This window comes from Bos taurus, chromosome 15, assembly GCF_002263795.3.
Source record: "Bos taurus isolate L1 Dominette 01449 registration number 42190680 breed Hereford chromosome 15, ARS-UCD2.0, whole genome shotgun sequence".
NCBI lineage: Eukaryota > Metazoa > Chordata > Mammalia > Artiodactyla > Bovidae > Bos > Bos taurus.
This window is the reverse complement of record NC_037342.1, coordinates 75838912-75862683: the sequence shown is the minus strand read 5'-3', so window position 1 is coordinate 75862683 and position 23772 is coordinate 75838912. Positions and strand designations below refer to the sequence as shown.

At 49.8% G+C, this 23772-nt stretch overlaps 1 protein-coding gene across 1 annotated transcript; it reads right to left on the bottom strand.

Annotated features, from left to right (window-relative positions):
* Positions 1-2391: 2391 nt before the first annotated feature.
* On the bottom strand, positions 2392-9342 carry SLC35C1 (solute carrier family 35 member C1). The gene is given in 2 exon segments (NM_001101210.2): positions 2392-4319; positions 8193-9342. Coding segments are annotated over 2 exon segments (1095 nt in total). The 5' UTR covers positions 8728-9342; the 3' UTR covers positions 2392-3759.
* Positions 9343-23772: the final 14430 nt, after the last annotated feature.

The following is a 23772-nucleotide window of genomic DNA, read 5'->3' as shown; positions in this document are numbered from 1 at the left end:
CTTGCTCAAACTCATGTTCATCACGTTGGCGGTGCCATCCGACCATCTCATCCTCTGTCGTCCCCTTCTCCTCCCGCCTTCAGTCTTTCCCAGCATCAGGGTCTTTTCCAATCTCTTCATTAGAACAATTTTCTTTTCTTTCATATGGCAAAAGGATCTGAGAGGGTAAGTGATTTATCTAATTCATTCCTCTCACTGCTGTTGCTGCTGCTAAGTCGCTTCAGTGGTGTCCGACTCTGTGCGACTCCATAGGCGACAGCCCATCAGGCTCCCCAACCCCTGGGATTCTCTGGGCAAGAACACTGGAGTGGGTTGCCATTCCCTTCTCCAATGCATGAAAGTGAAAAGTGAAAGTGAAGTCGCTCAGTCGTGTCTGACTCCTATCGACCCCATGGACTGCAGCCCACCAGGCTCCTCCGCCCATGGGATTTTCCAGGCATGAGTACTGGAGTGGGTTGCCATTGCCTTCTCCGGATAAGAACAATAACTCACTGTATTTTCAGAATGATGCTGAGCATCAATTCACAACCATTTTTCGTGGCAGGATGGACAAGGATTATCCCCATATCTCAAGAAAAGTGAGGCCTGGAAAAGGTTAGGAGACTTGTCCGAGGCCCCCTAGCTTCTAAGAAGTGGAACCCAGGTCTGCAGACTTCTGATCAAGTGCTCTGCAAAAACAGAAGTAAAGAGTGATACATTCTGGAAATGTGTGTGTCAGTGTTGAATCAGCTTCCTGTTCCTAAATTTTCCATTTCATCCACCATTTTTCTTTTTTTTTCCTCTGGGCAGCTTGACTTCCACATCTGTGCCTTTTTGTACCAGACTATTTTATGCTTGTTTTTGGGGGGCATATTAAAATATTTTTTGAGTTTTTTTTTTTTTCCCAAGTTGTATTCCCACTATTTCAGGGTATCTTTGTTGATGTCAGATGTGTATATATGACATGTATATGGTTCTCTTTAAGCCTTCCTGGCCTTTTCTTAGAGGAAATTTTGGAGATAAACTCCTTCTTGATATGTACATTATCCCCTTAGCAACCCGTAACCACTGGAATCAAAGGGGAAAAGTGATCTTATTTTTATGTTACAAACAAGATACTTTGTTTAAAAAAAAAAGAAAAGTGTGGAGGGGAACCAAAGAGAAGGGGAACTGTGGACTTGCCAGTGAAGACACACTTCCTTTGCTTCTTGTAGGCGAAACATTCCTGGGGACGGCCCTGGCTCCTTTAAATACCATAGAGAGGAGCTGGGGGTGGTGGTGCTGACTGTGGGAATCTGGGATGCTGGAAGGCTGGCTCTGGTTTTCTCTGGGCTTCATGTGCATCAGAACTGGGGTGTTCTGCTGCATGTGGATGCAAATCCATCCTCAGACACCGTCCATCTTTGTGCTTTTTTGTGTGGAGGTCTTGGACAGCAGGCTGTTCAGTTGTGTCCTGTGAATTGAGGCTGCCTGAATTTTTTTCAAACTATTTAGATTTTTCTAGAATCTTATTTAAGAAAGGGCTAATAACATGAAGAATGTTGTCTCAATCTTCTGACTATACAGAGGGTGCAGAAATGATTATATCCCTTCTCTGTTTAAGGGACCTGGTGATGGCTTTAAAACTGATTAGAATCAAGACCAGATGGACCACTGCATCGAAGGCTGATCACACCATGACCCACTCTCCTTTTCTATACACCCTCCTCGCCAAACAAAACCTCTCACCACTCCTTGTGTACTCTTTCCTCAGGTTAATCTTGTTTCCTGGTCATTCTACCCCTGCTCCTGGAGCCCCTGCTTCCCTAGTAATATTCAAACACCCTGGCCCTTGTGAAGATGTGGTCTCTCCATCTTCTGAGATCTCAGAGCAATACTGCATCTGTTACGGGAGCCTTGATGTGTGTTTATATTCTTGTCCCTGGAAGCAGATTTGGGTTCTCATGCCAGTATGTCCCACCACCAGTGCCTGGCATGCAGTAGGTACTCAAAAAATGCTGGGTATACTTAAGGGCCCTGTGGTGAAGCAGCGGTGCTCTGAAGGCAGAGACTTCTGTCTGACTCCCACTGCTGCCTCTTTCTTCCTATGCTCCTTCCTGAGCCTCCGTGTCCCCATCTGTAAAATGGGGGAATGGGTGATGGCGCCCACCTCAAGGCGTGTTGGGGAGGGTTGTGGAAAAGAACGATGGAGCAAGCACTCAGCAGCGTCTTGCCTCCGGCAAGAACCCAGAAAGTGGCGACAATTACCAATAGGAAACTTGAGGTCTGGGATCAACCCCTGGCCTGGAGGGAGAAGAGGTTCTGAGAAGGACTGTTGTGCTAGAACCCAGGCTTGCTGATGGCAGGGCTGGGTCTTTGTTCATAGGGCCCATCCAGACCCCGCCTATCCCTTCTCACTCCACACACACAAGATGTTTTAGTCCAATTTTTAATTAAACCGCACACAATTCAGGGCATCAAGTCCCACCAACTTCATTAGAAACCACCTGGGAGGGTGGAGGGACTGGAAGAGAGGGGTGGTGAGAAGACCCCCTCTCCCCAGCCTTCTGCTACAGGGACTGAAAACATCAGAGTTACCCCCAAAGCTGGGTGGGACGAAACACCAACAGAAGGGACAGGAGCCAGGAAAGCCACCCTGAGGCCCGGAAGGTGGGGATGAGCGGAAGCGAAGATTCTTTCAGCCTTAAACTCAGGGATGTTCGCAACTGTTAGCTGAATGCTTTCACCTAGATCAGGTTACCAGCCCAGCCCTACAGGAACTGTATCTTGAGGGGGTTGGCACAGCTGAGGTAGAAAGCTCTGAGCTGACCCTTGCTCCCGCAGCACCTCCTGGGGAGGCAGAGTTCGCAGAAGCCAAAGTGGCTCCCTGGCTCCACTTCTGGGAGGCTGTTCCCTGAGCCAGGTAGCTGTGCCAGGTGGCAGCTGCCCCTTAGGGGCAGGGGAGTGAGGCGGGGAAAACTGGTGTTGGGGACTGCGGGAGAGTGTCACTGAGCCTGCTGAACCTGTGAAGGACGTACCACGTTCAAACAGGGGAAACATGGGGGGCAGACGGCAGGGACAGGGAGCTCTCCCATGATGCAGCCCATTGCCAGGCCACTTCCCAGCAGCCCTTGTGGGTGCCAGGACCAAGCTTGGGTACCGCAGACCTCTCACCCGCTTTCATGGGACCTGCTCATCTCATCACAGAGAAGAGGGAACGTTTGCCTATTTCCTCCCTCAGCCCAGCCCACGCTCTCCTCCAAAAGAAGGCTGGTTTGGGGTGGGGGGGGGGTGTGGGGGGGTGGGTCAAAGCTATGCTACCTGCCTGGGACACAGAGAGGTGAGGTTTCTCAAACCCTAAGCCTCTGGTGGGGGTCCCAGCCCCATCTCCCCTGAGTGTAAGTGAAGACTCGCTGGCTTTGCCAATGCTGTCCCTTCAAGCTGTGGCCTGTTCCCAACCTCAAAGGTCGTGTGGAGGTAGAAGGTCCTGGAAGGGGGCACAGTCTCTGGCACGTGCCCCTGTCCTAGTCCCTGCAAGCTGCTGCTCCTCCAGAGAACCTAACTGGCTCTTCTCACGGAGGTGTCCCTCCTCCCTATGGGAGGACAAAACCCTGCAACTAGGAAAGGGGTTGAGACGGGTCTGGCAACTTTCTGACGACACTGGGAAACACTGGCTCCATTTCAACCACCAGGTTCCCGTCACGTCTGTAAGGCCATAGTCTCCGGGTCCAGAGAGACACCTTCATTGCATTCAGGGGCGTGCTCCTAGGGGCTGGGCCGTGCCTGGGTCTCTGGAGAAGCTCACACCTCCATGTTGCTCTTCTCGTTCTCCCTGGGGTGGGGCTCCTCCTGCGTCTTCTTCATCTCCCGGCCCCTGACCCAGGTATAAGCAGAGGAGCCCCCCAGCACCATCATGTTGCTCGTCCACCAGAGAAAGCTCTTGGCCTCCTCGTAGTAGAGGACGGCCAGCACCGTCTGGGCACAGGCTTTGGCTGTGCCAGACACGTTGTGGGTCAGGGGACTGGTGAACTTGATCTGCAGTCCCGTCACATAGCCGATGGCGAAGCCGAACAGGCCGCCCAGCGTCATCATAGCCCAGAAGTGGGCGCTGCCCAGCTGGGGGAAGGCGAGGAGGGCCCGGAGCTCCCCCAGCGCCAGGAGCAGGGGCAGGAAGAGGACGCAAGCGTTGGCGTTGTTGTAGAAGGTCAGACGCCAGATGCTGCCGTCCACCGCCGGGAGCACCTTCTTGGTATAGATGGCGTTGAGCGAGACGCAGAGGCTGGCGAGCACGCCGAAGAGGGTCCCCGTCCAAGACAGGGTGCCCTCTGCTCCTTCCTGGTCCACTCCAAGCCAGAAGCCACCTGCAGCGGGGAGAGGGGAACGAGCATGAGGAGGAGGAAGGACAGAGAATTTTGCCGCCCGAGTTTACAGACTGTGTCACGCTGATCTCATCATTCCGTCCCCCTGGCCCTTCCTGCAAGAAAGGTGTGCAAAGTCTCCACTCGTGCAAAGCACCACACAAGGGCTGGGGGAGTTAGGCCAGGGTAGGAACCCTTCCTCATGGGGCTTTGCATTCCAGCAGAGGAGAGAGCCATTAAAATGATTCCTGTCCCAATTACTTGTTTAATTGCAATTGTAATGAGGTCCATAAAACAGGACAGGGTGCTGTGAGAACCCTGTAACTGGACGACTGGGCTGGCCTGGGGCCCCCTCAAAAGCAACGTGTGAAATGGGTTCTGAGGGTTGAGCGTGGCTACAGCACTTCGTGGTGGAGGTGACCCTGGGCGAGTGACTTGAGGTCTCGGAGCCTCACTCAGCCTCCCGGTCTGTGAGATGGGAGTCTACCCTGGTGAGAAGCACTTATGGCCCGAGGCCTTTGGGGCTGCTTACTCTGAGACTATCATTTTGTGACACTTCCTACCCATGGAGCCTCCCCGGCGCCCCACTGCCCACCCTCAGCTTGGCATGCTGGGCTCCCCAGGCCCTCGAACCCCATCTCCGTGCCACAATCACCCCGAGTCGCCACTCTCATCTCCCTGCTTCTCACACCAGGGTTCAGCACCCTTGATCATTTTCTGAACCAGAAACGCTCTCCTCCTTCTTGGGACATTGCACTCATTCTTTAGGTCAAAGCCAGCCTCTCCAGGGCTGAAGTCTCTCCTGGTACCCCCAGCACCCAGACCTCTTCCTGGCTTCCTCCTGCCTGTGCTTTCCTTCAAGACCCTTGCCTGCCCTGGGCTGGTAGGCACCTGCCCACGGGGACAGTACAGCCTCTCTAGCTTAGACCCCACCTTCTCAGAAGGCAGGGGCCGAAATCTTACACGCGTTGTGTCTCCCACCACATGATTTTGGTGTCAGAGAGACCTGGACTCCGATCGGGCTCTGTCATTTAAAGGCTGGGTGGCCCATGGAAAGTCTACGTAAATTCTCTGAGCTCCCATGTCCTTCCGCTGTAGACATCTGGGTTCATGTTCTTGACCTTCCCACTCCAATCAATCTACTCTCTACCTTGCAGCCAGCATGATCTTCCTACAGGACAGATCTGCTCGGGTCCTGTCCTGGCTTAAAGCCTCTCTGGGCATCTCCACAGCCCTCAGGAAACAGTCCAGGCTCACTTAACTTGGGCAGCCTCACGGGCACAGCCTGCTCTGGCCCAGCCACGCAGAAATGCATGTTTTTTCTTCTGCCTAGAACGTTCTCTCCTCACTTCTTCCTTACATCCATTTAGTACTTCGTTTGGAATGCCAGCTTAGAACCCTCCCTCCCTGCTTTTCTCTCTCCGGTCTCCACCCTGCCAGGGTTTCCTCAGCACCTTTTATGTCTGAGTCACGGCATAACTTCTTGACTGCCAGGCATCAACCCCATGCCCTCCAGAAGCGTGGGAGCTGCATCTACCTTTTCAGAATCTGCATCCCCAGAGCTCTTGGCACATGCTTGGCCAGTGAGTAATATCTGCTGAGTGAATGCATGTAGGTTGTTTTGGAGGTGATCGTGAGGATCAGAGGAGACAAGACTGGGCCATAAGCACTTGCTGGAAGTGTTCTCTTTCTCGTCAGCACCTTTGCAAAGAGGTACCCCCAGCCTGGTTCTGGGGGCACAGCCAGAGGGCCCCCAGCCCTCCTGCCGGTTACCTTTTAAGTCCAGAAGAGGGACTGCCCCTTTTAAAATTCCAGACCCCAGAGGGAATCTCAGCCAAGAAGGAGCACTGAATGATACTGTCCAAGGAAGGGAGGAGGAGGGGACCAGGACAGGAGGAGGAGGGGGCCTGGAGAGTCACCTGAGACCCACGTTCCCCCACAAGGAGGAACGGGGGTGGGGTGGGGTGGAGGGGGTGGGGGGTAGGGCAACACTGCGGAGAGGAGGCCCAGGCGCTGGGCCAGCAGACAGCACTACCTCCTGGGCGCCTGTCCCAGCAGCCAACCAGTGAATGTCCTTTCCCAGAAGCTGTCTCACCATCCACTACTCTGATTACTTTTCAGACTTGGGCCTAGTTTCCCTACAGACTTCACGGGCCTGCATGTAAATTAGCCAATCAGGAAGTCCCTCCCTCTCCCCCCACACCCCCTACTCCATAAATTCAGCGGGCTGAAGTGGAGATCCCTGGGGCATTTGTCTAAGTAAGGCCTGGGAGTCCATACCAACTCCCTGGGGGAGGAAATGGGAGCTGCTGAGATGGATCTGCCAGGGGTCTTGGCAGCTGCCATCACTCCAACCTCTGCCAGTCTCTCTCTCTCACCTTGAACTGAGACTGGGCAGGCCTAGGTCCACAGTGGCTCAAAGAGGAAAACATTTTCTAGGACAGGTGGCATGGGATGGGCCCCTCCCCGCCACTGGTGCAACTCAGCTTGGGGACTCAGATACTAACCAAGACGATGTAGGTCAACCAAGATGAAGTCTGCAGAACCAGGAAGAACCTGAACAGGTTCAAAGAAAGATTCCGTTCCTGGAAGACTGAGCCTCAGGAGGACTCTGAGGAGGTGGGAAGCTGGAGGTGCTCCTACCTAATGGGCTGCAATAAAACACTTTGTGATGATGGAAATGATCTACCATCTGTGTCGTCCAGTACAACAGCCACTGGCCACATGTGGTGACTGAGCACTTGAAATGTGGCTACAGAATCAGGTCACAACTGAGAAACTGAATTTTAAAAATGTCATTGAATTTGAATGGAAATAGACCCATATGGTCAGTGGCTACTGAACTAGATGGCACAGTTCTAACCTCTAGGGCAGGGTCCCCAACCTCCAGGCCATGGACCAGTACGTCCTGTCAGATCAACGGTAGCATTAGATTAGAAATACAATGTGCAATAAATGTAATGGGCATGAATTACCCTGAAACCATCCCCCCACTCCCAAGTCCGTGGAAAGACTCTTCCACGAAACTGGTCCCTGGGGCCGAAAAGGCCAGGGGCCGCTGCTCTAGGGGACAAGAACAGAGCGGAGTGATTAGAAATACAGGCTTGGGGGAGCAGCCAGTTTGAGTATCCATCCCAGGCTGGATACTTCCTAGCTGTGGGGCCCTGTGAGTGACTTAACCTGTCTGGTGTCAGTTTCCTTGTGTGTACGTAGTCGGTCATGGTGATGATAATACCATTCAGGCAACCTCTGGGCAACATAGGAGATGCTGTATGCAAATAATTAACACAATGTCCCCAGTAGTAATTTTTATTTTCTGAGGGTCAAGTCTGGGAAGACAGCTAAGTTATCCCATAGCATATCTCTTGCCACCGTCTCAGGCATCGTAAGCCTGCAAGGTCAGAGGATGATGGTACACATATATTTATTAAAAGATGCAATGTCCTCTAGAAAGAGCACTGGGTGAGAAGTCAGGACACTCGAACTCTTGAGAAGCAATAGAGTACAGTGGTCAAGCGTAAGGAGCCAGATTACTTGATCAGATCTCACCTCTACCACTTACTAGCTATGTGCTGTGTGATCTTTGACAAATCACTTAACTTCTCTGTGCATTGGTTTTCCCTGTGTGAAGTATAGATTGTAATCCCATCTTGTTTGAAGGACCCTGATTAGGCCCCTAGCTCGCTGGATGACCTCCAGAAAGTTATTTGCCCTCTCTGGACCCCAGACTCTTCATATGACGGTCAAAACAAGGGAGCCGGGGCAGATAAAGCCCAAAGATGTTTGACAGGGTTGTTCTTTAGGGTTTCAGCTCCCATCCTCCCCCAATCCCCTCCCCACTGTGCCCACTCCCTGTGTCCCTGGCTGGCCACTCACCGATGATGACGCTGCAGGTGAGCAAGGCATAGAAGGAGGTGGTTTGCTTGAGCAGCAGGTAGGAGAGCAGCACATTGAAGACGGTGGTGAGTGAGCGACCCACGTTGTAGAAGGCCACACCCACATACTTGAGGCAGAGGTTATTGAAGGTGATCATGCCAATGAAGACCACAGACAGGGGCAGGACGCTGCGGGCCACCTTGAGGTCCAGGTGCAGGGCGGGGAAGTCCACGGTTCCAGGGCAGCAGGTGGCCAGTGAACTGAGGCCCTTGCACAGCAGCACGGTCACCAGGCACTGGTAGAAGGTGACGAAGATGGGGGTGTCCAGCCGCAGGGAGGGGCTATCCAGCAGGTACTTGTTAAGGAACACCATGGAGATGGACGTGACCCAGTAGAGAGAGACGACCAGGGCGATCTGCAGTGCCCGCAGTACAAAGGGCTTCTCCTGGCTGGCCTCTGCCTCTCCAGAGGGATCGGAAGTCCCCATCAGTGCCATGTGCAGGATTTTTGACCGCTTCAGAGAGGCCCTGTTCATGGTAGCAGAGGAGCTGGGTCAGCTCACAGCCAGACTGATTTCCTGGAGTACAGGGCAGCGAGCTCACATCTGCTTTCTGCAAGCTGAAGTCCTCAACTGTCACATGGCGGGTGGCCTGGAGGCCTCCCACTCTTCTCTCGGATGGAGAGGTTCTGCTTTGGGGTGAGCTCCACCACCTGCTCCCACCCTCAGGGGACTCATCAGACAAGACAGGGGAAAGGTGCCCGATGGGCTAAGGCTGGACGGAAATGACAAGTTAGGGGAGAAGGGGCTGGAACCGAGTAAGAAGGAAACCAGCGGGAAGTGGGGGAGGGGAGGAATGGAAGAAGAAAGGGGGAGCAGGAGAAACGCAGGGCGAAGGGGCTTCAAAAGGGCGGGGGACAGCGTGAGGAAGAGGTGCGGAGAGAAACAGGCATAGGCTGCTATGGGAGAGAAAAGGTTTGCAAGGCGAGAAGGGGGAGGCATGCAAGGAGCTGAAAAGAGGGTGTGCGGGGGGGATTTGGAAAGAGGGTGCAGGCGAGGTCAGGGGCGCTCAGGGCCCGGGTCCTCCGGACCCGCAGTGGACTGGGCGGGTCCAAGCCCACGGCGCGCGGTCTTCCCAGGCTCCAAGCTCCCACTCGGTCCCGAAGCCTCCAGATACCTGAGGCCCCTCCCCCGGGGGAGGCGGGACCAGGACTCATTTCCTGACACGCCCCCAACACCGTCCTTAAAGAGCCCGCGCGCCGGTATCTCCCTTAAAGCCACAGCGTCTGAGAATTGGCCTTCCGAGTCTGGCTCGCGGTGGGCCCCTGGCAGCCCGTGGGCGCTCCTCGCCCGCAGCTTGTGGTGCTGGGTGTTGGATCTCGGTAGCCGCGGAAGGGTCCTGTGGGTGCTAGAGCCTCGGCCCCCTTCCAGCAAGCCCTCCCTCCCTGCTCCATCTCCTCGAGAGGCTTAACTCCCTCCGACTCAGCTCATCTGCAGGGCCATCTTGTCCCTCATCCGGGCAGGACCGCGTCCCCGGAGCCCTGGCGCCACCCCGAGTCCCCTGGGGTCCAGAGAACCGTGGCCCCGCCGCATCTCTCCACCTAGCCGCGCTCGCACTTCCAAAACCTTGTTGCAATGGCCTCCTTCTCCCTACTTTCTCAGCCCCCAGCCCTCTCCCGAGCCTGAAACCCACCCCCCAGGAACGCCCCCACCCCAGATTCGAGGCCCTCCGGGTGGCCCAATCCCACCCTCAAGGCAGCACCCCACTCCCCCTCTCAGAAGCCCCACCCACCCACCCCCAGGCCGGACCCAGCCGCAAGCTCCTGCCCCGGGGCTGGCGGTCCCTAGCCGCGAGGCGACCCCGGCGCTCACCTCCTCTGCACTGGCCGCCTGCCCACGCAGCCTGGCGCTGCACCTGCCGCGCCGCGCCCAGGGCCGCGCCCGCGGGAGATTACTTCCTGCTCCCAGCCCCTGGCGTGGGCGCCGCGCCAGCCTCGCCCACCAGCTCCCCACGTGGAACTGGGTCGGCCGCAGGGCGACCCAGGCCGCAGCCTAATCTTGGCTGCGAGTTATCCCGCCGGTCGTGGGAGCAGGCCCCCTTCTCTTTCCAAGGCCACCCCAGAACCGGGTATCCCGCACGGGATCCCCCACCACTCCAGTTACCGCGGCTTGCAGGTCCCAGTACCCCGCTGCATTCGACCGGCTGCCGGCCTGTGCTTCCAGAAATGTGTTCGGGGGGAACAGCCGAGATTCTTCCCGCCGGCAGTCCGGCGGTTAGTGGAGGGTCCCCCTCCCCCTCCCAAGGATGGGGCCTGGGAAATGGTCGCCAGCCTGGGCCATCACTCACCAGGCAGCCAGGAGGACCGACTTTTTCCTGGTTCCCGCTCTAGACACTAACGTTGGGTAACAGCTCCAGAGTTACCGTCCTTAAAACTAGGAGGCTGGACTTTGCAAGTGGGTCTCAACCTCCTGGCTGATATGGTTGAAAGTAAGGACTACGATTTGTTTGTAATATTTCAAACACCATTTGATTAGTCCCTTTTGATTTGTGAATGAGAAGTCTGAGATTTACTTGAAAATACTTAGAATTCTCAAGACCACCCCGCTCCCCTGCAAGAAAACCCCAAAGGTTGATAGATAAAACGAGACAGGCAATTGTTGAAGTTAGGCTTGGGTACATGGAGGATACAAGAGTCTCCTTACTTCTATGTACATTTGAAAATTTCCATAGTAAAAAGGTAAAACCTATGGAGTACATTTAGAGTCTTACTTGCTAACTACATAAACCCTCACCAGTGTTTCAAACAGCCCATGGTGGGCTATGGGAACTGAAAGGGTTGCAGTGGAATAAGCACCCATCAACAGCCCCAGCCAGGGCAGACCCCCAGGGTGAGCTCTGCCCCAGGCCTGCCTTCTTCCTCCTGAAATGGGACTTCCTGCTTCCTAGTTATGGGCAGGTCTCTAGGTGGAGGATACCATTTGATCACCTTGTCACCTTGGGGATCAAATTACCCTTTGGGGGAAGGAACGGCTTAAAGGGACTGAGCTGGTCCTCTGACTCGGAGCGTCTCACTCCAGGGCCAAACATTAAAGGGTGTGGGTTTCAGTTTGTGAAGAGCAACCCCTAAACCTGCTCTTCTCTCTTAGGCCTGATATTTCACCATGACAAATACTTTAGTGACACACAGGGCAAGCTTGTTTCTAAGAGGCTGTGGTTTCCTGGAAGGGCCCTTTAGCTTGGCAGGTTCAGTTCAGTTGCTCAGTCCTGTCCGATTCTTTGCAATCCCATGGACTGCACCATGCCAGGCTTCCCTATCCATCACCAACTCCCAAAGCCTACTCAAACTCATGTCCATCGAGTCGGTGATGCCATCCAACCATTTCATCCTCTGTGGTCCCCTTCTCCTCCCACCTTCAATCTTTCCCAGCATCAGGGTCTTTTCCAATGAGTCAGTTTTTCACATCAGGTGGCCAAAGTATTGGAATTTCAGCTTCAGTGTCAGTTCTTCCGATGAATATTCAGGACTGATTTCCTTTAGGATCGACTGGTTGGATCTCCTTTCAGTCCAGGAGACTCTCAAGAGTCTTCTCCAACACCACAGTTCAAAAGCATCAATTCTTCGGCACTCAGCTTTCATTATGGTCCAACTCTCACATCTGTACATGGCAGGTTAACAGGAATTAATTTATCTGATGAATGTGCTGTCACCTGGATCCCCTAGGGCAGAAATATATGATCTATATAGGCCCGATGCACTTCACCGAGAGAGACCCAGGGACAGTCTACACTGGATATTTGGGGCACAGTCTGGGCTCTCGGGGGGCCAGGAGACCAAGGCCTATCCCTGTGTCCAATCCCTCCCCGGATGCTGTATCTGAAATTCCACCATTATCGACACTCCCTTGATTAAGGTTGTGATAGGCCAGTACTGTAAATCTCACAGGTCCCAATCCTTTTAGCTTTTCACAGGGAAAGGAGCAGTGGGGATGTTTCACAGAGATCTAAGGCCTTAGGAGCTGTGCACTTTGCACAAACTGCTTCTGAGTTGTTTTTATGCTATGCTATGCTATGCTAAGTCACTTCAGTCGTGTCTGACTCTGTGCGACCCCATAGACGGCAGCCCACCAGGCTCCCCCGTCCCTGGGATTCTCCAGGCAAGAACACTGGAGTGGGTTGCCATTTCCTTCTCCAATGCGTGAAAGTGAAGTCGCTCAGTCGTGTCTGACCCTCAGCGACCCCATGGACTGCAGCCTTCCAGGCTCCTCCATCCATGGGATTTTCCAGGCAAGAGTACTGGAGTGGGTTGCCATTTCCTTCTCCAGTCTGAGTTGTTTTTAAGGAATGTTAATTGTTTAATCCGATTATAAAAGGTGAAGTTTTAGGTTTTGTCAAGAATAATTATCCAGGGTGTGAACTTGGTATGAGGCAGGTCATAAGGTCATTAATGCAGCAGTTGGACCGTTTATGGGTGTGGTCCTATTTTCTTAACCTTGACTGGGAGCCACTAATGATGTCAGAAGGAGACAACACCTACAAGACAGGATGAACAGAACTAACCTCCCAGGGATTGGGGGAGGGGGGTGGCAGTGCACTGGTAACAGGAGGGCCTGAGTGCTCCTGGGAACACACAGGTATTGACTGTCTCAAGCCTGAGTTCAGCAAGGATTCCTGAGCCTGTTGTATGTGGTGGACGTTAACTAATTTTCCACCAAAATTCATTTCCCATTTGTCCAAGATAATTGTATGGTTGCCTAGCCAGAGGGCACATTTCCCAGGCTCCCTTGTGGGTAGGTGAACCACCACGTGACTTTGTGCATCGGGAATGGAGGTGATGTGTTGTATGTTCCAAGTCTAAGCCTTAAAATGTTAGGTGGGCGCTCCTCCGTGTTCTCTCCTCCTCTTCCTATAACCCGAGACCTAAATGTGCCTGTCACCCAGCTGTTACCATGGCTGCTGCTGCTGCTGCTAAGTCGCTTCAGTCGTGTCCCACTCTGTGCGACCCCTGAGACGGCAGCCCACCAGGCTCCCCCGTCCCTGGGATTCTCCAGGCAAGAACACTGGAGTGGGGTGCCATTGCCTTCTCCGTGTTACCATGGAGATGAGGTCAATTTTTAGAGGCTGTTGGAGAAGGATGATGGAAAGAGCCAGGGTTTCTGATTGTGTGGTGTGGAGCCACCTGCCAACCTGCCCTGACTGCTTTGAGACTGTTCTTGGAGAGGGGGATCAACTTACATCCCTGAAACCCTGATGGCGTTATGAAGGGATCTCTTTGTTACAGCAATTAGGCCTTTACCCACATACTGACCATAGTCTATACGCCTTTCTCCTGAGATATATGTGTATTCTCTAGACAAAATTGGGGCTTCCCTGTGGGCTCAACGGTAAAGAATCTGCTTGCAATGCAGGAAACCTGGGTTCGATCCCTGGGTTGGGAAGATCCCCTGGAGAAGGGAATGACAACCCACTCTAGTATTCTTGCCTGGAGAATTCCATGGACAGAGAAGCCTATTGGGCTATAGTTCATGGGGTTGAAGAGTCGAACACAACTGAGAAACTAACACTTTCACTTTTCTTTTTAGGCAAAATTAAGAAGGCATGACATTGTGAGTCGGATCCCTCTCTTGCTTTCTCTCTCTCCATTTATCATCTATCCATTCATCCATCCATCCTGTCCCTATCTAGGACCTGACACAATTCCCACCACAGTAGCTATTCAGCACTACTTCCCTGGTGGCTCAGACAGTAAAGCGTCTGCCTACAATGAAGGAGACTGGGGTTCAATCCCTGGGTTGGGAAGATCTCCTGGAGAAGGAAATGGCACCCCACTCCAGTACTCTTGCCTGGAAAATCCCATGGATGGAGAAGCCTGGTAGGCTACAGTCCATGGGGTCCCAAAGAGTTGGACACGACTGAGCGACTTCACTTTCGACTTTCAACTTTCGACCTCTTTGTGGAATGAGTGGAAGTCACACCACCACTAGAGATACCTGATTTAAGACCTGTGGCTCTATGCCCTGAAAAGCTTAAAAGGCTTCTCATTCACCCTGTGTGTGATTCGAAACAAAAATCTGTCCTAAACTGTAAAATAATGTAAACAGAGAAGAAAAAAGTTCTGATTTTTTTTCATGATTGGAATGTTCTTTGGAGTGTTCCAGGGGGGAAAAAAAGCCTTTCCTTTGCTGGTACTCATTGCCCACCCCAGGAGTTGGCAAATATTTTCTGTAAAGGACCAGAGAGTAAGCATTTTAGACTCAGTGGACTATATGGTCTTTGTCACAACTATTCAACACTGCTGTTGTAGTGTTGTAACAAACAGGTGCTGCTATGTTTCAATAAAACTTTATAAAAATAGCCTATGGACTGGATTGGCTCACTGGTGTAGTTTGCTGACCCCTGGTTCACCCTCTGTTAACTTAACCTTCTTTCTTACCAACATTACCCATATTTTATTTGCATGTCAATGTGTCTACCTAAAAATACTCATTCACCAGACCTCCTTGCAGCTAGATGTGGTCATGTGACATACTTCTGACCAAAGAGTTATAAGCTGAGAATTTTTGGAGAAGCCTTTGCTTTCTTATATGAGTAGTCTTTATTGCTTCTTTTTCTTACATGTTCTGTCTATAATGCAGACATGTGGTCTGGATGGGCAGCAGCCACCTTGTAACCATGAGACAAGAGATAGGAGGAAAGCAAAGGATGGCAGAGCAGAAGTGTGGAGAGAGCCTTCCTGAGTCCCTTAGAGCTTGGAGGAGCCGCCATCCAGCTCTGCACCACCTGCTCTTTATTGCAGGAGATGAATAAGCCCCTGTCAGTGCACCCTTACAGCAAGGTCCAGCTATATCAGGTAACTCTTTACTGCTGAAACTCATGTCTAAGATTCCAGTAAGGCCTGGAGTTGGGTGGTACTGGGTCTGAAGCTGCAAGGGAGGGGATACAATAATCAAGGAGTGAATACAAGCTGCAGACCTGGAGGCCGGCTAGAGAATTTCAAAGCAGGGCTCGTTTGCTAGACAGGGATTAGGAGTGGCGGAGCCGGGCAAATCCCAAAGCATGAGATGCATGGCCAGGGGACGAAGGACTGTTAGCAAAGAAGTTCCAGTGTGGGAGACAGCGTTCTGTAGACGAGAGTAGGAGAGTTGAGGATTAGCAAGAGCTGGTTCTCTGTAACGATAACATCTATCAGAGACAGCACCTTTATGTTAGGGTCTGGCTTCTGGGAAGCACTTAGCTTGAGATCGTGCAGGCCTTTTTGGTTTTTTTGAGATCTAGGATAGCCAAAAGCATTACTTCCCAAAGCTCCTGTAACACACACCTGAGTAATCTCCAAGCCAGAGTGATGATTCCCCAGGTTAGGTGCGAACCTGTGGGGAGTGAGTGACAGAACCAGTCCTGCCGGTGAAAGGTGTTTTACTAACCCTTATTGGAGGCGGCCCCATGCCGGGATTTTCCATGTACAACATGGCAGTCCTTGCAACAAGGCTGCGAGGGACACTCTCTTGTTTTAATCTCTGTTTTACAGATGAGGAAAGTGAGATCCCAGACACGAGGGGTCACTAACCCAAGGCCACCCAGTGAGGAGGGAAGAGTCGGATTTAAATCCAGACTGGTCTGATTGCTGAGCTGAAGTTTATTCTGCTGCATGAGCTCAGTGCTCGGAGCCCGGTTTCCCAGTTGGTCTCCTGGGTCATTGGTCCTATGGCGTGACCCTGGCATTACTGCCCTCTGTCCTGCAGTTTGTTGAGGGGCAGATATGTGCCTCAGGCCTCACTGCCCCGACCCTCAGGGAACTTGCCGTGCTGTCTCAAGAGCCCTCTGGTTGGTCTACTGTTGGATCTTTTTCTCTAACTTTTTCACCTGTTAGTTTCATCTCCCACATGGATTGTGAAGTCCCAGTGGCAGGAAGCATGTAGCTAATAGTTGTGTATCATTATCAGGCCCTGCTCTGGGCCATGCCCTGGCCTCAATACTGCATGGACTAATTCCTCTAGCCTCATGATAACTTTTTGAGATGCTATATTATCCTACTTTATGGAAGGAAACCGAGATCCAGGGAGACAAAGTAAATCACCTAAGGTCATAGGAGCTTGTAGACAGTAGAGCTGGGATTTGAATCCAGGCTGACTGACTTACTTAACTATTAATGTTATACTGCCTGTCTTTGAGCGTACAGCACTTTGCAGTTTACAAAGCATTTTCAAACACATTAAAAAAAAGTTTTCAGAATATTAGAACTCTAAAGTGTGTTAGAGATCGTCTGTTCTAAACCCCTCACATTACAGAGAAGGAAACAGGTCCAGAGAGGGGCAGTTTATGAAAAATTGAGACAGCCACTACTCTCTTGACTGCTGACAGCCTTGCAGATGCCAAGCTCCTTCCCTGGACTGGAGCTCCGTGAGCACAGGGGCTGTGCCATTGGGCACCTTTAATTCTTCAGCACCTAACAGAGCCTCAGACATAGTAGATGCTCAGGGAGTGTGTGTTAAATGAATATGAGTCTAAGATGATCAACGTCGATAATTATCAGTTCAGTCGCTCAGTAGTGTCTGAGTCTTTGCGACCCCATGGACTGCAGCACACCAAGCTTCCCTGTCCATCACCAACTCCCAGAGCTTGCTAAAACTCATGTCCATTGAGTAGGTGATGCCATCCAACCCTCTCATCCTCCGTCATCCCTTTCTCCTTCTGCCTTCAATCTTTCCCAGCATCAGGGTCTTTTCCAATGAGTCAGTTCTTTGCATCAGGTGGCCAAAGTATTGGAGCTTCCGCATCAGTCCTTTCAATGAATATTCAGGACTGATTTCCTTTAGGATTGACTGGTTTGATCGTCTTTCTGTTCAAGGGACTTTCAAGAGTCTTCTCCAACACCACAGTTTAAAAGCCTCAGTTCTTCGGTGCTCAGCTTTCTTTATGGTCCGACTCTCACATCTATACGTGACTACTGGAAAAACCATAGCTTTGACGAGACAGATCTTTGTCTGTAAAGTAATGTCTCTGCTTTTTAATATGCTGTCTAGGTGGGTCACAACTTTTCTTCCAAGGAGCAAGCGTCATTTAATTTCATGGCTGCAGTCACCATCTGCAGTGATTTTGGAGTCCAAGAAAATAAAGTCTGTCACTGTTTCAACTGTTTCCCCACTGATTTGCCATGAAGTGATGGGACTGGATGCCATGATCTTTGTTTTTTGAATGTTGAGTTTTAAACCAGCTTTTTGACTCTCCTCTTTCACTAAGAGACTCTTTAGTTCTTCTTTGCTTTCTGCCATAAAGGTCATGTTCATAAAGGTGTCGTCTGCATATCTGAGGTTATTGATATTTCTCCCGGCCATATTGATTCCAGCTTGTGCTTCTTCCAGCCCAGCATTTTGCATCACATACTCTGCATATAAGTTAAGTAAGCAGGGTGACAGTATACAGCTTTGTCATACTCCTTTCTCAATTTTGAACCAGTCCATTGTTCCATGTCTGGTTCTAACTGTTGCTTCTTGACTTGCATACAGATCTCTCAAGAGGCAGGTCAGGTGGTCTGGTATTCCCATCTCTTTAAGAATTTTCCACAGTTTGTTGTGATCTACACAGTCAAAGGCTTTGGCATAGTCAATAAAGCAGAAGTTTATGTTTTTTCTGGAATTCTCTTGCTCTTTCTATGATCCAACAATGTTGGCAATTTGATCTCTGATTCCTCTGCCTTTCCTAAATCAGCCTGAACATCTGGAAGTTCTCGGATCACAAACTGTTGAAGCCTAGCTTGGAGAATTTTGAGCATTACTTTGCTAGCATGTGAGATGAGTGCAATTGTGTGGTAGTTTGAACATTCTTTGGTATTGCCTTTCTTTGGGATTGGAATAAAAACCGACCTTTTCCAGTCATGTGGCCACTGCTGAGTTTTCCAAATTTGCTGGCATATTGAGTTCAATACTTTAACAGCATCATCTTTTAGGATTTGAAATAGCTCAACTGGAATTTCTTCACCTCCACTAGCTTTGTTCATAGTGATGCCTTCTAAGGCCCACTTGACTTCGGACACCAGGATGTCTAGGTGAGCGACCTCACCACTGTGGTTATCTGGGTCATTAAGATCTTTTTTGTATAGTTCTTCCATGTATTCTTGCCACCTTTTCTTACTATCTTCAGCTTCTGTTAGGTCCATACCATTTCTGTCATTATTATCAGGGAAATGCAAGTCAAAACACCCATGAGACATCACCTCACACATGTCCAAAGGACTGTCATCAAAAAGGACACAAATAATGAGGGGTGGTGAGGATGTGGAGAAAAGGGAACCATCGCACGCTTTGGTGGGAATGTAAATTGGTGCAGCCACTGTAGAAAACAGTATGAAGAGCTCTCAAAAAGCTATAAATAGAACTACCATATGACTCAACAATTCCATTCCTGAGTATGTATCCGAAAAAACCCAAAAATACTAGTTCGAAAAGATCCATGCACCTCAGTGTTCATAACAGCTCTATTTACAACATCCAAGTCATAGAAGCAACCTAAATATGTCCATCAGATAAATGGATAAAGAAGGGGACACACACACACACAACGAAATATTACTCAGCCATAGAAAAGATAAAAATTTTGCCATTTGCAGCGACATGGATGGACTTGGAGGACGTGAAGTGAAATAAACCAGAAGAGACAAAGACTATATGATATCACTTTTTACATGGAATTTAAAAAGGACAATGAACTACTGAATATAACATAAAAGAAGCGTATTCACAGATATAGAGAGCAAACTGGCGTCCACCAGTGTGTGTGCTGGGGGTTAATATAGAGATGGAAGAGTGGGAGGTACAAAGTATTGGGCGTAAGACAGGCTACAGTGATTACAGTGATATACAATGTATATCAACAAGATATAGCCAACATTTTGTAATAACTGCAAATGGAGTATAATCTTTAAAAAATGGAATATAACATAAAAAATTAAAAAATAAATGGACATGAGTCTGGTGTGGGCATTATTATCACGCACACCATTTCACCCCAGTTATGCCTCAAGGCATGTAAGCTTGATGCTTGGCACAGAGTTAAGTGTCCTGGGTTGACTAGAGTTCAACCCTCCAACTCATCCCCAGAACCTCAGAATAGGAGCTTACTTGAAATTGGGTTTTAACAGATGTATTTCATTAAGTTAGAATGAGCTCATACCAGGTTAAGTTGGACTCTAAACCCTATGACTGGTGTTCTTATAAAGAGGGAGGTTTGGAGACAGAGGTGACACAGGGAAGAAGGTCATGTGAAGGCAGAGGTGGAGGCTGGAGAGGGTGGAGTCATGCAGCTACCAGTCAGGATGCTTCAAGAGTTGCTGGAGAGCATCGGAAGCCAGCAGAGAAGCATGGAACAGATTCTCCTCCAGAGCCTCCCAAGGAACCCACCCTTGACACCTTGATGCTGGACGTCTGGCGGTGACAGAGTAAATTGCCATTGTTTTGAGCCGCTGAGTTTGTGGTAATTTGTTATGACAGCACTAAGAAATTAATATAGTACCTGCATGCGTACTAAGTTGCCTCAGTGGTGTTCGACTCTTCACGGCCCCATGGACTGTAGCCTGCTGGGCTCCTCTGTCCATGGGATTCTCCAGGCAAGAATACGGGAGTGGGTTGCCGTGCCTTCCTCCAGGAGATCTTCCCAACCCAGGGATTGAAACTGCATCTCTTAACATCTCCTGCATTGGTAAGCAGGTTCTTTACCGCTAGTACCACCGGGGAGGAAATTAATACGATATGTTTGTGAAAAACAAAATTAAAAACTCTCGCCTGACTGATAAATGTCTTGATAGCAACAACTATCAAGTCTTTTCTCAGTCTTGGCTGGGAGTGACAGGAGAAAGGGTACCAGCTGCTAATTGACTGCGTAACCCCCCAGCAGACCTCAAGGCATAGTGGAAAGCTCCTTAGACTTCTAGTTTTGGGCCTGGTATCTATAATCTTTTGACTTTGGATAATTCTCTCCACCTCTCTGGACCTTTGTTTTCCTATCAGTAAAATGGGAGAGGAGCCAGGCTTGCTGGTCTCAAAAGAAGAAACTCTGACCCTTGTCCCAGATGGTATGTGGAGGGACGGGGAAGAGCTTGTTGAAGCAAAATGGAATATATTGGCTGATGTTCCTGAGAAGTCCAGGGGGAGTGGCTGGCTTTAGGTGAGCTTGACCCAGAAGCTTGCCCATGCTGTGCTGAGTTGCTTCAGTCATGTACGACTCTTTGCCACCCAATGAACTATAACCCACCAGGTTCCTCTGTCCATGGGATTCTCCAGGCAAGAATACTGAAGTGGGTTGCCGTTCCCTTCTCCAGGGGATCTTCCTGATCCAGGGATTGAACCCATATCTCCTGCGTCTTCTGCATTAGCAGGCAGGTTCTTTACCACTAGTGCTGCCTGGGAAGCCCCCCAGAAGCCCAAACAATGCCATCAAACAGATCCTGGTCTGGGCTCTTCTCCAAGCATTGGCTTTGTTCTCAGACTCCATATGATGGCAAATGGCTTTAAGCATTCCAGACCTCATGCCATTCAGGTTTTTTTAAAAAATAGACTTTATTTTTTAGAGCAGTTTTAGGTTCCCACCAAATTTGAGCAAAGGTACAGAGATTTTTCATAGCCTCCATCCCCTACACCTGTACAGCTCCCCATTATCAACACCCCCCACCAGAGCGGTACCTTTGTTAGAATCCTTGAATCTACATTGATACATCATTATCACTCAGAGTCTGCAGTTTACATTAGGGTTCATTCTTGATGCTTTATATTTTATGGGTTTTGACATATATGTATATGTATAAAGACATATCTACCATTATACTATCATATACAATCGTGTTTCTGCCCTAAAAAGTATCACTCAAGTTTAAATCTGGTGGGGAAAAAAAAAATCAGGTTCTCAAAACCCTTGAGGTTCGCTCTGATTGGTCCAGCTCTGGTCACATGACCGCCCTTGATTAATTGCTGTGGCCGGGTAGATAAATCCAGCGTCTGGCTTAAGCCCTGCACAGCAAGCTCCACCGTTGCACCCAGATAAGATGATCTGAGAGTGGGGAAGCTTTGGCTCCAGAAATAAAAGTTAGAAGGGGGAAGAAGAAACGGGGGTGATGCTGAACTGGCAAACTACCCGTGTGTGCTGTGAAGGCCTGTATTGTGAAGGAAAGGGTGTCTGGAGGGTTGCGGGGACCTCGTCCCTCTCCCTTTGCTCCTGTGGTTACACCTTGTTCAGCGTTCTCCCACATTTGCCCCTAAGTCTGTCTAGATTCTTGTCTCAGGACTCAGTGCAGACATCACTTCCCTAGGGAAACTCTCCAATTAGACAAGGTCTCCCCGATGTGCACTCCCGCGGCTTCCCTTTGTCAATGAGTTATGAGGAAAGTGCACACAGGAGGCATCTATTAATATTCCTTTTTTGGGCAAGAAAGTCTTGGTCTCCTTTTAGGACGGTGCCCTCCTTGACTCTTGCTGTCATTGGTGCCATCAATCCACTGCTTTCTTCCAGACAAAGTGAAAGTGGGGGTCTGGCTGCCCGTCGCTCTAAAGCCAATAAAGAGACAAGGTTGGTGGAATAAAAAGTTGGCTTTATTTCTGAGGCCAGCAACCTGGAGAGGAGAGCGGACTTTTACCCAAAGACTGACTGCCTACCACTAACCTTCAGTGGGTTATAGGTAGAGGGAGGGGGCTGCATGCAGAAACAGCACAGTCAGCTCTGACTGTCATCTTGAAATTGGCTGTGGAGTGGTCTGATCAGTGTCATCTTGATTGTTTTAAGTACCGTTTGTCTATAGTTCCAGCGTTAGTTTGTTCCCTTTAAGGTGGATTCTCGGAACTGTGACAGCTAATGTCACGGCTATGGTCAGGTCCTCATGTATTAACAGTTAATTTACTCCACCTGGTGGCGATTTGTCTCCCTGTGCTTGAGAATACCCAGTCACTTCAGTCATGTCTGACTCTTTGGCGACCCCACAGACAGGCTCCTTTGTCAGTAGGATTTCCCAGGCAAGAATACTTGAGTCGCTTGCCATGCCCTCCTCCAGGGGATCTTCCCGACTCACGGGTCGAACCTGCGTCTCCTGCATGGCAGGCAGTTTCTTTACTGCTGAGTCACTAGGGAAGCCCTATAAGACAGCTCAAAGGACAGGGCTCAAAATATTTTCTATAGCTCTTGAAGAGAAATTAAGGTCCTTGACTCTGCTTAATGATTAAACTACTATTATTTGGTCTTGTTTTAATGTTTTCCACAGACAAAAGACAGGCTAAGGTGAGGGTGAGGCAAGGACCACTGGGTCCTGCTGAATTTTAAAAGGGGTGAGTATGACCCAGATCTTACTAATGAGCCCACTGATGATTTATTCCTTCTCTGAATCTAGCTATCATAGCCCCACTTCCCCCAAGTGCTGTGGTTCTAAGAACAGGGTGGGAGAAGAGAAAGGGAAGGACAGCAGGAAGTGTAGACCAGGATGTGTTCATAATGGTTTGTTTGCAGAATGGCTGCCAATAGGCAGATAAAGGTCAAGATTGGCTTCTTTCTTTTGTTCTTGGCTGTAAAACTGGCAAGTGACATGTAGTGATGGTGAGGTGGGCCAGTGTGGATACCTGGGAATTTAAAATTGGTTTAACAAATATCTTCTGATTGATCTTTCTGCTTGACACCCCTACCACTGGCCCTCTCCTCTCTGTTGGATTCACTGTTCAATTCATATAATTTATGAAACACCTTGGGCTTCCTAGGTGGTGCTAGTGGTAAAGAACCCACCTGCCAATATAGGAGACCTAAGAGAAGTACGTTTGATCCTTGGGTCAGGAAAATCCCCTGGAGAAGGGCATGCAACCCACTCCAGGATTTCTGGCCTGGGGCCAGTTGCCCTGCCGAGTTTCTATAAGAGGCACTCTCATGTACTTGAGACCCTGATGCTGGGACGGACGGGGGGCAGGAGGAGAAGGGGATGACAGAGGATGAGATGGCTGGATGGCATCACTGACTCGATGGACATGAACTTGAGTGAACTCTGGGAGTTGGTGATGGACAGGGAGGCCTGGCGTGCTGCAGTCCATAGCGTCGTAAAGAGTCAGACACGACTGAGTGACTAAACTGAACTGAACATGTAGTTGAGAACCATTGTTATGCACTGAGGTTTGGTTTCAGTCTTCCAAACTCAGCCAAACTGTATTCAATCTGGGCTTCAGCCCTTGAAAGGTCAAGTAGTGAAGCGTCTATTTTTGTGTCATTCTTGACATCCCTGAAATTGTACAAGATCGATGATCCTGTGGTCAGGAGAGGGACGTCATATTTAACCAATGTAACTACATCAGGAATGCAAAGAAGGCAGGTTATTTGGATTATTACTAACATTTGAACATTTTCAAACATAAGTAAGCATTTTAGAAGTAATCCAAGATGAAAATTGTTTTGTGCTTTATATATTGAGATTATTTCAATCAGTTGCTGAATACACATGTATTTATTTTTGCAGAGTAAAATGGTAAAATAGTTAGTGATAATTGAAAATTGTTACTTTATGTGAAAAATAATTGTTTGCAATAATTGTTTGAAATAATAAGTTTCAAAAATTTAAATAAATAGGAAAATAG